We start from the raw sequence: 15,251 nt of genomic DNA, 5'->3' as shown, positions 1-15,251 counted from the left end.
GTTAAAGGAGTTCGGAGCACCCTACCAATGCCTTACCATATCTAATTTCTCTGGATTCAGGAGTTCCATCTCTGCAATGGAAATTTGCTTCTCTCACTCTGCTCATTAAGATGGGTGACCAATGGAAAGAAGCGAATTATAGATCAGTTAGTCTAACATCTGTGGTAGGAAAATTGTTGGCATTTATAATCAAGGATAGAACTGATTACTTCAAACATTACTTCAAACTTCAGGGAGAGTCAGCATGGATTCATGAAAGGTAGGTCATGCCTGACAAACTTCAGAATTTTTTTGAAGAAGTGACAAAGGTTGTGGACAGGGGTAAGTTGATGGATGTTGTTTATATGGACTGCCAGAAGGCTTTTCATTAAGAACCACATATACGGTTGTCAACTAAGGTAGAAGCTTGCAGAATTGAGAGCAAATTACTGACATGGATAAGAAATTGGTCGAGTGTCAGGAAACAAGGTTTGAATAATAGGTAAGTACTCAAATTGGCAGGACATGACTAGTGTCCCACAGGGATATGTTTTGAGACCTCAAATTTATCATAATATTCATTAAGGAATTGGATAATGGCATGAAAAATCAAATATCCAAATTTACTGATGACACAAAATTGGGCAGCATTGTGGACAGTGTGATCGAGAGTGTGGTACTGGAAAAGCGTAGCAGGATCCAAGGAGCAGGAGAATCAACGTTTTGGGCAGAAGCCCTTCATCAGGAATGAGGCTTATGGGCCGGGGTGCTAAGAGATAAATGGAAACGGGCAGTAGCTGAGAATGTGATAGATACGAACATTTACCTGCTCCTCCTCTTTGGATGCTGCCTGACCTGCTGTGCTTTTCCAGCACCACACTCTTGACTCTGATCTCCAACATCTGCAGCCCTCACTTCCTCCCAGCATTGTAGACGGTGTTGATGACATGATATTGATAGATTAGGTGAATGCATAAAGCTGTCGCAGATGGATTTTAATTTGAGAAAATGTGAGGTTATTCCATTTCAGACCGAGAAAGAATAGATCAGGGTATTTTTTTAGAAGGTACAAAATTTAATACTGTGGATGTCCAATGAGATCTGGGGTTCAGGTGTATATCTGTTTAAAATACCACAGTTGCAGAAAATAGTCAAGGCGGCTATTGGAATGCTCCTCTTCAAATCTGAAGGGCTGGAGTACAATGTTGCAATCATACAAAACCCTAATTAGATCCCACAGAGTATTGTGAGCAGATTAGGACACCACACCTTCGAAATGATTTGGAGGTGCCAATGTTGGACTGGGGTGTGCAAAGTTGAAAATCTCACAACACCAGGTTATAGTCCAACGGTTTACTTGGAAGCACGAGCTTTCAGAGCGCTGCTCCGTCATCAGGTGGTTGTGCACATGATGAAGGAACAGCACTCCAAAAGCTAGTACTTCCCAAAAAACCTTTTGGACTATAACCTGGTGTTGTGAGATTTTCAACTTTGTACACCTTAGGAAGGATGTTTGGCCGTGGAGGGAGTTCGACACAGGCTTACAACGATAATACCTGAACTTCAGGGGTTGAGTTAATGAGAAGAGATTAGACAAATTGGGCCTTTATTCTCGAATTTAGAACGTTAAGGGATGATTTTATCAAGATCTTCAGGATATTATCAGGGAAAGACAGGGTAGATAAACTATTTCCAGTGGTTGAATAATGAGAAGTAGGGACATAATCTAAAAATGAGGGCCAGACCATTCAGGAGAGATGTTACAAAGCACTTCTACATGGAAAGAGTAGTGGAGGTTTGGAACTCTCTTCCTCAAACAGTAGTCAATGCCAATGCAATTGTTAATAAAAATTTGTATCGCTTAAGATTTAAATTTAAGCAAAGGGATATGGGCCCAAGGTAGGCATATTGCATTATACATCTTTATCTTATCGTATTTTTAACTCTAATAAATAAAAAGGAATGCAGAAGAGTAGGATTAAAGTGGCTTTAAAAAAGGGAGCCTATTATCTGAACTAGATTTTAATATCATTGTTAAACTCTGATGGGAGGAGTACACCATAATCAAGCCCCACAAGCCATACTAAAAGTATAAATGTCTTATTTAATCACCAGAATGGTCAAAATATTTCTGTTTATTGCTGTTATCCAGAACAGAAGAGTCTATCACCATACTTCAGTCAACTAGTGTTTATTATAAGCAAACTTATTCTTACAATAAGTGGTCAAACTGGTTATCAACTAAGTTATTCTGCAGAATGAAACTGTACCTCCTTAATCCCAAAGGGACACACAATAATACAACTCCGAAATAGATTGGAATTTTTTCTTTAAAAAATGGGAAAAATATCCCAGTTGAGCCAAGCATCCAACCTGAAATGGTTTTAAAAAGACTTCTTTAAAAATGAGGTGGTCTCTTACTGAAACATAAGCACAAAATGTTGCATATTTGGTTTTAACAATAAAGTAGATGTTCATTTCACGAAAGAAGATAAAATAACAAACTTTTTATACATAATGCAAATTTAGAGATGTTGAAACTGACAGTAAATCATAATCCTATTGCTCCAAAAAACTTTCTTTACCAATCCAAGAAACATCTCTACAGTATCCAGTAACACCCTTTGTACAGTCTTCACCCCAGATGAAAACAAATCTTTCTCCAACACCTCAATCCACTTAATTTATCTGTGACTTCAAGTCCCAGTGTGAAATATCCAAGAGATTATTCCTGGAGCTTTCATACAGTTGAATTTAAATGTCCTCAGTTTCTACAGAGTTTTATCTAAACACTTCTGCCCTGGGACTATTACTAAGCTCCTCTAAGGTAATCTAGTTTGTATCTTCTCCCTTTCTCAAGAGAATTGCTCAATACAACCAAAAGCTTTTGCGGAACTTCCCCAGACTAAACACCAAAACTTTTTTTCCCAAGCTATGGGTATTTCCTTTATGCCTAAAAAAAAGCATCAATTCCAGAATTTTCCAGTAGAAGTCTTGACACAATTGTTTACCTTGTTCAGTGGTAAACTAAAGAAAGCACTATGGCTACAGAAATATTGATAAATAATTAAACTCTTCACACAGAAAAAACTTCATCTGTCATTAATTCAACAGTAAAGATCCAAACTTAAATATTAAAAATATATACATCACTCAGCCTACAAAACAGAACTTAAGAGGAAGCTGAGGATATCGATTTCTGCAATTTCCTTAGTTATGTCTCTTCTAGGAACCTGAAAGATCTGTGCAGCTTGTTCTGCAAGGTTTCTTCTTTTGCAGAGACGTTTTTTCCACCATTTTTGTGTTTACATGTTTATACCATACTGAAACACCATTTTCAAATATGTTTCACTATGATATAAACATGTAAACATACACGATATAAACCATAAAACTCACACTTACATGAACTCATCCTCAAAAGCCTATGCAAGGCACTTGTTAGAAGACAGTTGGAATATTGTGATCAATTATCTAAGGAAAGATATATTTGCTTTGATTTTTATTGTCATGTGTACTCGAATACAGTGAAAAGTGTAAAATGTCACCATTCAAGGTGCCATCTTAGGTGCAAATACCTAGGTACAGAATCTTAACAAGATAGAAAGGAAGAAACAAAGTTAAGATATATATTGGCATTAAAGACTGTCCAGAGAAGGTTCACTCAGCTTATCCCAGGTGTGGAGGGACTGCCTTTTGAGGAGAGGTTGAGTGGATCAATCCTGTAATATAGGAATATAGAAGAATGCAAAGCAACGTTATTAAAACATACAAGATTCTTAGGAGATTTGACAGTAGATGAAGAAAGGTACTTTCGCTTGTCGAAAAGTCTGGTACCAGAGGGCATAATCAAAATAAAGTTACCAGAGATCAAAGGGCTGCTCTGTTATTTTGAAGTGATGACTAGTGGTTGACTTGAACCTGAGGGTCACTAAACCCTCACACATTTAAGACAGATGAGGAGCGATTTCATATCTGAAGGTCTTTGACTAAGTTCAATCAAGTGACTTTCTAATGTCTATTGGATCTCTGCTTTCATCTGAGCTTGTTTTTCTGGCCTTTAGCAATAAGCATGAAGTTTTGTATACTGAGTCCTTCACACCATGATGACTAAAATTGTACACCTTGTTTATCTCGACAGGTTTCTTTCTATAATTAGATTAATATGTTACCCAATATTTCCATTGTCCTTCCTCAATGTACAAGAATATAATGTCTAACTATCCCACCATTTCAGGGCAGGCTAAGTGGATCTTCAGAGATTCATTTTGTGAATGGTCTACATTTCCTTTTGCTTCATGCTCACTGCCTTTGTCATGTTCCACTATTCTTACAACCTGCCATATTTGCTCCAACATATTTATATCACAAAACTGACAGTTCTTCCTACGATTTGAGGTGTCTATCAGATCATTTTACTAATCCTCTTAAAACCTTTATGAACCAGTCAATCATACTTTCAGTCTGATATCACTCTAAAGCTCCTCCTATGGTTGATATACTGTGGACTTGGTGTTCAACTGTATTAGAGTCAGAGAGATGTACAGCATGGAAACAGACCCTTTGGTCAAACCCATCCATGCCGACCGGATATCCCAACCCAATTTAGTCCCACCTGCCAGCACCCATATCCTCCAATTCATATACCCATCCAAATCCTTTTAAATGTTCCAATTGTACCTGCTTCCACCACTTCCTCTGGCAGCTCATTCCATACACATACCACCCACTGCGTGAAAAAGTTGCCCTTTAGGTCTCTTTTATATCTTTCCCCTCTCACCCTGAACCTATGCCTTCTAGTTCTGGACTCCCCGACCCCAGGGAAAAGACTGTCAATTTATCTTATCCATACCTCTCACAATTTTGTAAACCTCTATAAGGTCACCCCTCCGCCTCCAACACTCCAGGGAAAACATATCCAGCCTGTTCAGCCAATAGCTCAAATCCTCCAACCCTGGCAACATCCTTGTAAATCTTTTCTGAAGCCTTTCAAGTTTCACAACATCTTTCCGATAGGAAGGAGACCAGAATTGCACACAGTATTCCAACAATGGCCTAACCAATGTCCTTACATCCGCAACATGGCTTCCCAATTCCTGTACTCAATACTCTCTGACCAATAAGAGAAAGCATGCCAAACACCTTCTTCACTATCCTATCTACCCGCGACTTCACTTTCAAGGAGCTATGAACCTGCACTCCAAGGTCTCTTTGTTCAGCAACACTCACTCGGACCTTACCATTAAGTGTATAAGTCCTGCTAAGATATGCTTTCCCAAAATACAGCACCTTGCATTTATCTGAATCTATCCATCTATCACTTCTCAGCCCATTGGCCCGTCTGATCAAGATCCTGTTGTAATCTGAGGTAACCTTCTTCACTGTTCACTGCACCTCTAATTTTGGTGTCATCTGCAAACTTACGAACTCTACCTCTTATCTCGCATCCAAATCATTTATGTAAATGACACCAATCCTTGTGGTCACAGGCCTCCAGTCTGGAAAAACAACCCTCTGTCTTCTACCTTTGAGCCAGTTCTGTATCCAAATGGCAATTTTGTCCCTGTATTCAGTGAGATCTAACCTTGCTAAACAGTCTCCCATGGGGAACCTTGTCGAACCCCTTATTGAAGTCCATATAGATCACATCTGTCGCTCTGCCCTCCTCAATCCTCTTTGTTATTACTTTTAAAAACTCAATCAAGTTTGTAAGACATAATTTCCCACGCACAAAGCCATTTGCCTTTCCAAATATGTGTACATCCTGTCCCTCAGGATTCCCTCCAACAGCTTGCCCACCACTGATGTCAGGCTCACTGGTCTATAGTTCCCTGGCTTGTCCTTACCACTCTTCTTAAACAGTGGCACCACGTTAGTCAACCTTCAATCTTCCGGCACCTCACCTGTGACTAATCGATGATACAAATATCTCAGCAAGAGAGCCAGCAATCACTTCTCTAGCTTCCCAGAGAGTCCTAGGGTACATCTGATCAGGTCCTGGGGATTTATCCACCTTTATGTGTTTCAAGACATCCAGCAGTTCCTCCTCTGTAATATGGACATTTTGCAAGGTGTCACCATCTATTTCCCTATATTCTATATCTTCCATATCCTTTTCCACAGTAAACACTGATGCAAAGTACTCGTTTAGTATTTTCCCCATTTTCTGCAACTCCACACAAAGGCAACCTTGCTGATCTTTGAGGGGCCCTATACTCTCTCTAGTTATCCTTTTGTCCTTAATGTATTTGTGAAAACCCTTTGCACTCTCCTTAATTCTATTTGCCAAAGCTATCTCATGTCCCCATTTTGCCTTCCTGATTTCCTTCTTAAGTATACTCCAACTTCCTTTATACTCTAAGGATTCACTCTATCTATCCTATCTATACCTGGCATATGCTTCCTTCTTTTTCTTAACCAAACCCTCAATTTCTTTAGTCATCCAGCATTCCCTATACCTACCAGCCTTCCCTTTCACCCTGACAGGAATATACTTTCTCTGGATTCTCGTTATCTCATTTCTGAAGGCTTCCCATTTTCCAGCTGTCCCTTTATCTGCGAACATCTGCCCCCAATCAGTTTTTGAAAGTTCTTGCCCAATACCGTCAAAATTGGCCTTTCTCCAGTTTAGAACTTCAACTTTTAGATCTGGTCTATCCTTTTCCATCACTATTTTAAATCTAATAGAATTATGGTCGCTAGCCCCAGTCATCTCCCCTGCCTTATTTCCCAAGAGTAGGTCAAGTTTTCCACCTTCTCTAGTAGGTACATCCACATATTGAATCAGAAAATTTTCTTGTACACACTTAAATTCCTCTCCATCTAAACTCTTAACACTATGGCAGTTCCAGCCTATGTTTGGAAAGTTAAAATCCCCTACCATAACCACCCTATTATTCTTACAGATAGCTGAAATCTCCTTACAAGTTTGTTTCTCAATATCCCTCTGACTATTAGGGAGTCTATAATACAATCCCAATAAGGTGATCATCCCTTTCTTCTTTCTCAGTTCCACTCAAATAACTTCCCTAGATGTATTTCCAGGAATATCCTCCCTCAGTACAGCTGTAATAGAGCTATAATGTTATCCCTTATCAAAAACGCCACCCGCACCCCCCCCCCCCCCCCCACCCACTCACCTTACTCGTTTAAATCCTCCTGAGCAGCTCTAGCAAATTTCCATGCCAGTATATTAGTCCCCTTCCAATTTAGATGCAATCCGTCCTTCTTGAACAGGTTATTTCTATCCCAAAAGAGATTCCAATGATCCAAAAATGCGAATCCTTCTCCCATACACCAGCTCCTCAGCCATGCATTCATCTGCTCTATCCTCCTATTCCTGCCCTCACTAGCTCATGGCACTGGGAGTAATCCAGATATTACTCAAGTACCTCCTTTTTAAATTCCTGCCTAACTCTCTAATCTCCCTTCAGAATCTCAACTTTTTCCCTTCCTATGTTGTTGGTTCCAATGCTTACAATGACCTCCTGCTAGCCCCTCTCCCCCGTGAGAACATTCTGCACCCTCTCCAAGACATCCTTGATCCAGGCACCAGGGAAGCAACAACATTCTGATTTTTCACTGCTGGCCACAGAAATGTCTGTCTGTATCTCAGACTAGAGAGTCCCCTATCACAATTGATCTCTTGGAACCTGATGCACCCCTCGTTGCATTAGAGCCAGTCTCAATACCAGAAACTTAGCTGTTTGTGCTACATTCCCCTTTGAATTGATCACCCCCTACATTTTCCAAAACAGCACACTTGTTTGAAATGGGTATATCCACAAAAGACTCCTGCACTAGCTGCCTACCTCTCTTACCCTTCCTGGAGTTAACCCATCTATGTGACTGTATCTGAGACTTTCCCCTTCCTATACCTGCCATCCATCACATACTGTTGCTGTTGCAAACTTCTCATAGACTCTAACTGTCTCTCCAGCTGATCCATTCGATCAGATAGGATTCACAACCACCAGCATTTATTGCAGATATAATCCGCAGTAACCCTTAAACTCTCTTTAAACGCCCACATCTGACAAGAAGTGCGTATCACTCTACTAAAGGCCATTTTTGCTCCTTCACAATCTACAGACCCAGAAAATAACACCATCTTATTCCTCTACAAAACACTGCCCAATAGTTATGGCTTATATTTTAGGTTTAATCAAGAGCCATATTTCAAAAAACATATAATCAAGAAAGAACCCACTCTACTCACTTCTGTAGACGTTCTGTAGGCCACACTTAAAACAATTCACTCATCTGTTTCTGTGCTGTGAACTTCGCCCAAACAATTCCTCCAAGATTAGTTGTGAAATTCACTGTTAATTTTCCCAGACGCACTCTGATGTCCAGCGATACATGAATGCAAACAGCAAAGGCAGTAACTGTGCAGGTATACTGTGGTGTAAAGTTGGAACATTGAAATACAATTTGATCAATCAGCAGTTTATACTGAGTGAAAAATTGATGTTTGTTGTTACACTACTTTAACTGTAGGAAGGAGTTCTGGAAACAAGTTACATCCATAATTATAAGGATACCACGTTATCCTGATTTAGTTTTTGGCAGCAGTAGGTCTTCAAAAACTGGTATAGATAGTAATGTTCCCAATCGGTGGAGGTTTTCTCAGTCTGACATGTTTTACAGGATTGCGTAAAATCCATATGGAGATATGACCAGGGAAAATGCTATATCTCAATGCTTACATTTTCTATGCCCTACTATAGGAACTTAATTTGATACCTGCACTCTCTCTTTATAATATCAGGGTGATATCACTATGTGAATAACCATCCACTCTTCTTCGGCAGATTTATGAGGAAGTCTTTTATCTCCTCATTAGAGATCCATTTTTAGCAATCTGGAACTTCTTTTGCCTCAATTTTGTAACACTGGATTTGCTTTTCAAGGCTTAATTAAAGATGGTCTCTTCAATACTTCTTTTGAGTTATCCACATCTTTAAAGAAAGTTTCAGTGACCCTAAGATCTGCCTGTGGTATCACTTTGACCTTTGCTGATCAAGCATTGCTCTGGTCACCACACACAAAGGAAAAATCTGAAACTAGCTCCTACTGATGGAAAGGCAGGTTGGCTCAGTTAGTTAGTTTGCTAATGTGTGATTCAGAATGATGCCAAGACCATAAGTTAAAATTCGATTCCAGCTGAGATAGACTTAGGACTAGGGCAAAAAGACAGGTCCCAAGAGTGGAAGGCAATGGCAAAGCACCACTGGGAAAAAAGAAGTTGGGAGAAACTTCACATCAAAGCTGTTGAGCTGGATTGCAGATATTGTGTTGCATCAGGATGGGAAATCACAGAATCACAGTTGTTCTAACTTAGGAAGAGACTATTCTAATAATCGTGACTGTATGGGTTATCCAACTGAGCAATGTACTTTGGTCCATTGCTCTCCCTTCTCCCATGTACATCCTTCTCATATAATAATAAAAGTTGCTGTCAAATGCCTCATCTGAACCAGAATCCACATTCTCAGGGATTGCAGTCCAGAACTTTAAACACACTCTGCTTGAAAAGCCTTCTGCTCCCGTGTTTGTTTTGTAAATTATCTTAAATCTGTGCTTTTTTATTCTCAATTCTGCCACCAGTGAGAAATTATACTTATCTACTCTGTCCAGAACACTCTTGAATACCTCTATCAAATCTCCTTTCAATCTCTTTTCCACAGAGAACTGTCTCAATTTCTTCAGTGAGTCTACAAAATTGAAGTTCCTTGTCTGGAGGACCATTCTAATGAAGCTTCTCATACTCCATCTAAAGTATTCCCATATATTCTAATGTGCAGCATCTAGAACTGCATGCAGTGCTACAAGTAGAGGTTGAAGCAGAGTTTTATGCAAGTTTAGAGAATGAACTAATGACATCTGTTTGAATGCTAGGATGCTGACTTAAAGGAAGCAGACCAGAAATGTCAACACTTCCTTTTAGATATAACAGGGATGATATGTTGGAACTGCATAAAATCCTAGTTGATGCTTGGATGAAGTATAGTGTACACTTTTTATTCTTCAGTACAGGCTGTAGTCAGACAAGGATACAGAGAAAAATTCTGAAATTTAAACCAAATATTGCGAATTTTAGCTATACAATACATTTAGTTAAGTTGGGAGTATTTTCTTCAGAACTGAGGTGCCTGGATTGGGAAGATAGAATGCATTTATATCCCTTTTAAGAGGGATCAGTCACCTGGCCATGAACAGTGATCAGTAAAAGTACTGGGGAGGGGGGCACAGTTGAGAATATGTTTTCAACAAGATGGTCCAAAAAGAATGTAGATGCAGAAATATTCATTACATTTTAAAACCTAGCCTACACATTAAGAGCTAGAATTTGGAAGCAGTTTATCAAGAGGCCACTGAAATATATGCCACTGAAAGACTAGAAGGTTATCTTATTTGTCCTCTGACTTAAACATACTTACACAAGCAATGTTTGTACTTCCATTGCCAAATATAGATTTTTCTTCTAATCAATCTGCTCAGAGATGATATTACACACTTTTGCAACAGGTGAGTGTTTAAACCCAGGCCTTCTGGCTCAATGGTAGATACTACTACTGCACCAGAGGGACCCTCTCTGTTGCCAAGTATATAAACAACAATATCCTAAATCATGAAATAATGGTAACAAAACAGATGATTAAGTAGAAACATATTTATACAATCAGTAAGTTATGTTTTTACATGTCTGCTTTTATCCACAGTGAGTAAACTTCAGCATGTTCAGCTCCTGGGAAACACTGGAAATTCCAAACAGTTCTCCTACAACATGAGACCACACACTTCAGCAAAGACCTACAAAGCTAGACCAAAGGAATAAGTTATGGCGCAGGACTGTAACCAATACGTACATCATGAAAATGTACCAAAGTCGGTTCATGGAATTGTACTCGTGCCCTATGCACTTCACTGAGGCTTAAGCTGTCAAGTACATTTGGGCAAATGTTCTTAAGACTTTAAAACTAGGTTATAGATTACAGGTATTAAACAATGCCAAAGAATATGAAAAATACTCTGTTAAATCCTCTTAGAGTTGTTACATTAATGGCGGTTGCTGTTGCACTCCATTATGCCAATAGGCAGAATTGGGTACTACAGATACTGGAGATTAGAGTCAAGATTGGAGTGGTGCTAGAAAAGCACAGCAGGTCAGGCAGCATCCGAGGAGCAGGAAAAATAGACGTTTCAGGCAAAAGCCCTTCATCGGCTTTTTCCTGCTCCTCGGATGCTACCTGACCTGCTGTGCTTTTCCAGCACCACCCTAATCTTGACCCGTTATGCCAGTGTCAACTCTGTGGTATCCACACATTTCCATTACGCTGTCATTTTCCCACACCAATTAAAAATCATAATTTTTACATTTAAAACTTATAAAACTACATGGATTCTGGGATGGCAGCAATCTTTGTAAACCCTTACGTCCCTTCAGTCCATAATGATTTTATGTTGGACAACAATTTATCTTCCTTAATTTCTAATTGTGTGGTAACTTGACAACTGTTTTCCTTATTACCATTTTCAACAGCTTTCATGATTTTGGACACCTATCTGGTTTCTTCTAATCTACGTAACAGCTAGTTTCCCTTGTCTCTTTGCCTCTCTACCCCTCTTTTGTATTCCACCTGCACAACCTCAACAGTTTCATGGCCGGAAAGACTTAATACAAATTTTATTGAAGCCTAAACAGATATTTGTTCTCTCTGCTTTTAGATATTACACCCCTATTTATGAAAACAAAGATTTCTGCTCAGGTTCTCATTTGAAAGTTTTAGCACTAAACTTTACTTTCTCTAGTTTTTGTTTCCAAAATATTTCACCTCCAGTTGTAATACGTTAACCAGTCCACTAACCTGTTTGTTGCTCTCGTTACTTCAAATTTTCACAGCTAAGATACTGTATATTTTGATCTACCTGGACTAAACAGGTCCCTTATAGTGAAAACTATTATGCATTTAACATGCAGCTCACTACATCTGATTAGTAATTTCATGTATTTTAATCTCCAACACATTACTTTTATAACTTCATTTTTTTTTCCCTAAGTCTAAAAATATTTACAGCTTTCAGGATGAAATCTCGGTCCTGTTTGCTAGAGCATCTAAAAATTTACCTGCCCAAACTTTCTCATTCCTTTCTCTACTAAAATTTATTAAAAATTGTCCAACATTAGTGTTTGCTGTAATCTTTTCCTAAGCAATGTTTTCCATGTTTCAGGAATCATCTCCAATTATATTTCACTAGCCACTTTCATCACAGTGATAATTCTAGATTTTTTTTTGTGTAATTGTTAAATCAAACAGAAAATCATCTCTATTCTTACATCTGTCTTTTAAGCTACTAGGAAGTAAGTAGGCAGAGACCTACTTACTTCCTACTTCTGATAAATGGTCATCCTCTTTCATTCCTCCGTACATTGGCAGACATATTCTGTAAACAGAGATATTTTCACAGATCAAGTGTCCACGAATTCATGTTGCATGCAAGAGGTTTCAATAACTTTGTTAAATTCAGCTATGATATTTTTTAAAAAGGTGATCAATTTAAGTACATTTTAGCCCCTTAAATTTAGCTGTAGGCCCATTGCAACTTTTAATTCCACACCTTATTGGTTCTTTGTATTCTGCTAATCTTCATCAACTTAATGCTAATTCAAACTTGTACTGTTACTTTAACTGAAACAATTAACTGGACTATATCCAATTGATTATGTAAGCAATTCATTAATGTTAAGACACTCAAATCAAACAGTGAGACAAACATAATAGTTGAGTATTAGAAAAGTATAATAGAATACATAAATTTAAAATGTATACTTATTCCATTCATTGCCATAGAACACAGGAGTTTATTTGAAGCAAATAAATATTTATGGCCACCCATAACTCAGAAGAAATTAGACCAAAATCACACAACTGAAAGAGGAGTATGTAGTGATTATATAAATGTAATCATTGCCATCCTTTAAACAACTGGTTCCCCCCCCCCCCATTTTTTTTTATATAGTAATAATCAACACTTCTCTTCCCCAATCATGGGATGTGGGGAATATGGCACATCCGTAGTTGACCTAGAGAAAGTGGTGGTGAAACCCACAACAGTGCTGACAGGGAGTGAGTTACACGATTTTTAAGTTACAGTTAAGAAACAGCAACATAGCTCCAAATCAGGACGATGTGTAGTTGGAGGGGAACTTGCAGGTATGGTGTTTTTTTTACATCTACTGTCCTCCTAGCTGGTAGCAATCACCGGTTTGGAAGTTACTGCAGTGCATCTTGCTGATAGTATACAAACCTAGCAATAGATACAATACATTTCCATTGAACCTCTCCAGCAGTGGGGTAAAATCTATTATGTGTTAGGATAAAATAATGTTGTACCTTCATTTATATCAGGCTACTTTTAGTTACAGTTATTTGTAAATTTAAATTAAAACCATCACTGTTTTATTAAAATTGCCTAATCCACACAACTGGATAATTCACATTAAATTATACTTAACCAATATATCAATACTGTAAAACAATGAAATATATATATAAATAAATATTACCTAACCACTCACTTGCAAGCACTAAAATGTACAATATTATGCTTCAAGTTTGGAAACAAATATCCAAATATAGCTATTATGTAGCAAGCAGCTTTGATTCATGCAAATAGAATGAATGTTACATTCACAGTACACAACTTATTTAGTGGTACTCCACAACTTACATGACTTGCTGTCCATCATAATAGTTATAGATCTATTTCATCTATATTTAACTGTATCTGGAAATATTTATTATTGTTCTGTTAAGACAACTTTTTTGTATCAGAAATGCCTCATTATTAAAAGTTATTTTTATAGATTTTATTAAATGAATATATACATTGTCAATAAAGATTTTTTTTTATTTCTGTAACAAAATACATGATCACAAACAAAAACAAGTAAATATTTTGCCATTAAAAAGGAGCTGTCATATAGATTGATTAGTGAAAGGATACATAATCAAGATTCACAATTGAAAATTCTAGAAAGAATCAAGTTGCATCTTTACAAAGAAAACTAAGTTTTTCTGTCACCACTGAAGTATAAATGGAATGTGACAAAAGTGACTTTGGTCAGAGAGACAGAAACAAGTTTGAAAGTAGCTAAGAGACATTTTTAGGCACACGTGCAATTGGTTCTCAAAAAACCACAATGAAAAGACAGTTCTGCAGGTTTATCAAAATCTTTACACTTTCACTGAGGACAGTCTGGAAATATTATTGCAAACAGAAATTTCCTGTGAATAATAAGAGTATAGAATACTCTCCATGCATACTTACAGAATAAAAATGCATTAATCTTGAAAAATGCTACATCACTCTCAACTAATGAATAAATCTAAACTTCAGTATAGAACAAATGAACCACTGCTATCCCTATGGTTTCAAGCTAAAGATTTCTATCCTGAGCAACAGCGGAGCATACAGTATCTTATTCCATATGTTTGTAAAGTTATAGAGCCGCAAGACCCCATTTCTAATTGTTCTCTGATGTAGCATTTCTTAAGAGCAAGTACCAATATTTTACTGAATTTCTTGCATTTCAATAGGTCACTGTGAAATTAGCTGAATTTCTGTGCTGTGTTGTAAGGTAGAGTCTGAAGCAATAATGAAGGTCAATTAACCACTGCTCTTGGAAATCTTCAGCTTTGAAGTTCTGAAAAAAAATATGAAAAGTCAGAAAAGCCAAACTTTTGTCTTTCACTCAGCACTTTTTCAAACCCATCACATCCAGTTTTATTCTGTTCTATGTAGGCTACATATTTTTGGTAAATAGTGAAAAAGGGCAGTTGATGATGGTAATTTCACCTTAGGTCTCAGATTTCTATCTGTACTGAACATTGGGCAAGTAGAGCAGTGCAACCAGGTCATTTTGTGTAGACTGACATGGGGTTATACCTCCAGCTAAATCACCATATTATCTACCAATTTGTTAAGGGAATAACCACCTAATCAAACCATTTACAACCAATTCCTAGGAGCAAGTTACTCAACTGCCCAGTCTTTTTCTGCGTACAGGTACTTATCACCACAGAGAAAGAGGAAGTAACTCACCCCAGTCAGCCAAGATAATCTTTGCTTTTTAAAAATAAATTCAGAATCTCTGGATACAAGAAGCAATATTCACGAATAAATCTATTTTTAAAAACGTACACAACAAAATGTTAAAAAGAAAAATCATACTTTCTCTTGCCTCCTGTCTCCCAGTCACAAGTTGC

The 15,251-nt window shown here is 37.8% G+C and overlaps 2 protein-coding genes across 13 annotated transcripts in view; one reads left to right on the top strand and one right to left on the bottom strand.

Annotated features, from left to right (window-relative positions):
- invs (inversin) overlaps positions 1–13,872 on the top strand; it is a 279,900-nt gene extending 266,028 nt beyond the window's left edge. For all 10 annotated transcript variants that reach the window (XM_043690027.2, XM_043690031.2, XM_043690029.2 and 7 more), the window contains one exon: positions 10,704–13,872. In XM_043690027.2, coding sequence (XP_043545962.2) covers positions 10,704–10,819 — 116 coding nt within the window. In that variant the 3' untranslated portion in view covers positions 10,820–13,872. The remainder of the gene's footprint in view (positions 1–10,703) is intronic.
- Positions 13,873–15,251, bottom strand: part of tex10 (testis expressed 10) — a 100,722-nt gene continuing 99,343 nt past the window's right edge. For all 3 annotated transcript variants that reach the window (XM_043690023.2, XM_043690025.2, XM_043690024.2), the window contains exon 15: positions 13,873–14,689. In XM_043690023.2, the coding sequence (XP_043545958.2) occupies positions 14,576–14,689 (114 nt within the window). In that variant the 3' untranslated portion in view covers positions 13,873–14,575. The remainder of the gene's footprint in view (positions 14,690–15,251) is intronic.

Source organism: Chiloscyllium plagiosum, unplaced genomic scaffold, assembly GCF_037043375.1.
Source record: "Chiloscyllium plagiosum isolate Xiang-an unplaced genomic scaffold, Cpla_swu_hap1 HiC_scaffold_5, whole genome shotgun sequence".
NCBI lineage: Eukaryota > Metazoa > Chordata > Chondrichthyes > Orectolobiformes > Hemiscylliidae > Chiloscyllium > Chiloscyllium plagiosum.
Note: the sequence above shows the minus strand (reverse complement) of the source record. Positions and strands in the feature narration are given on the sequence as shown.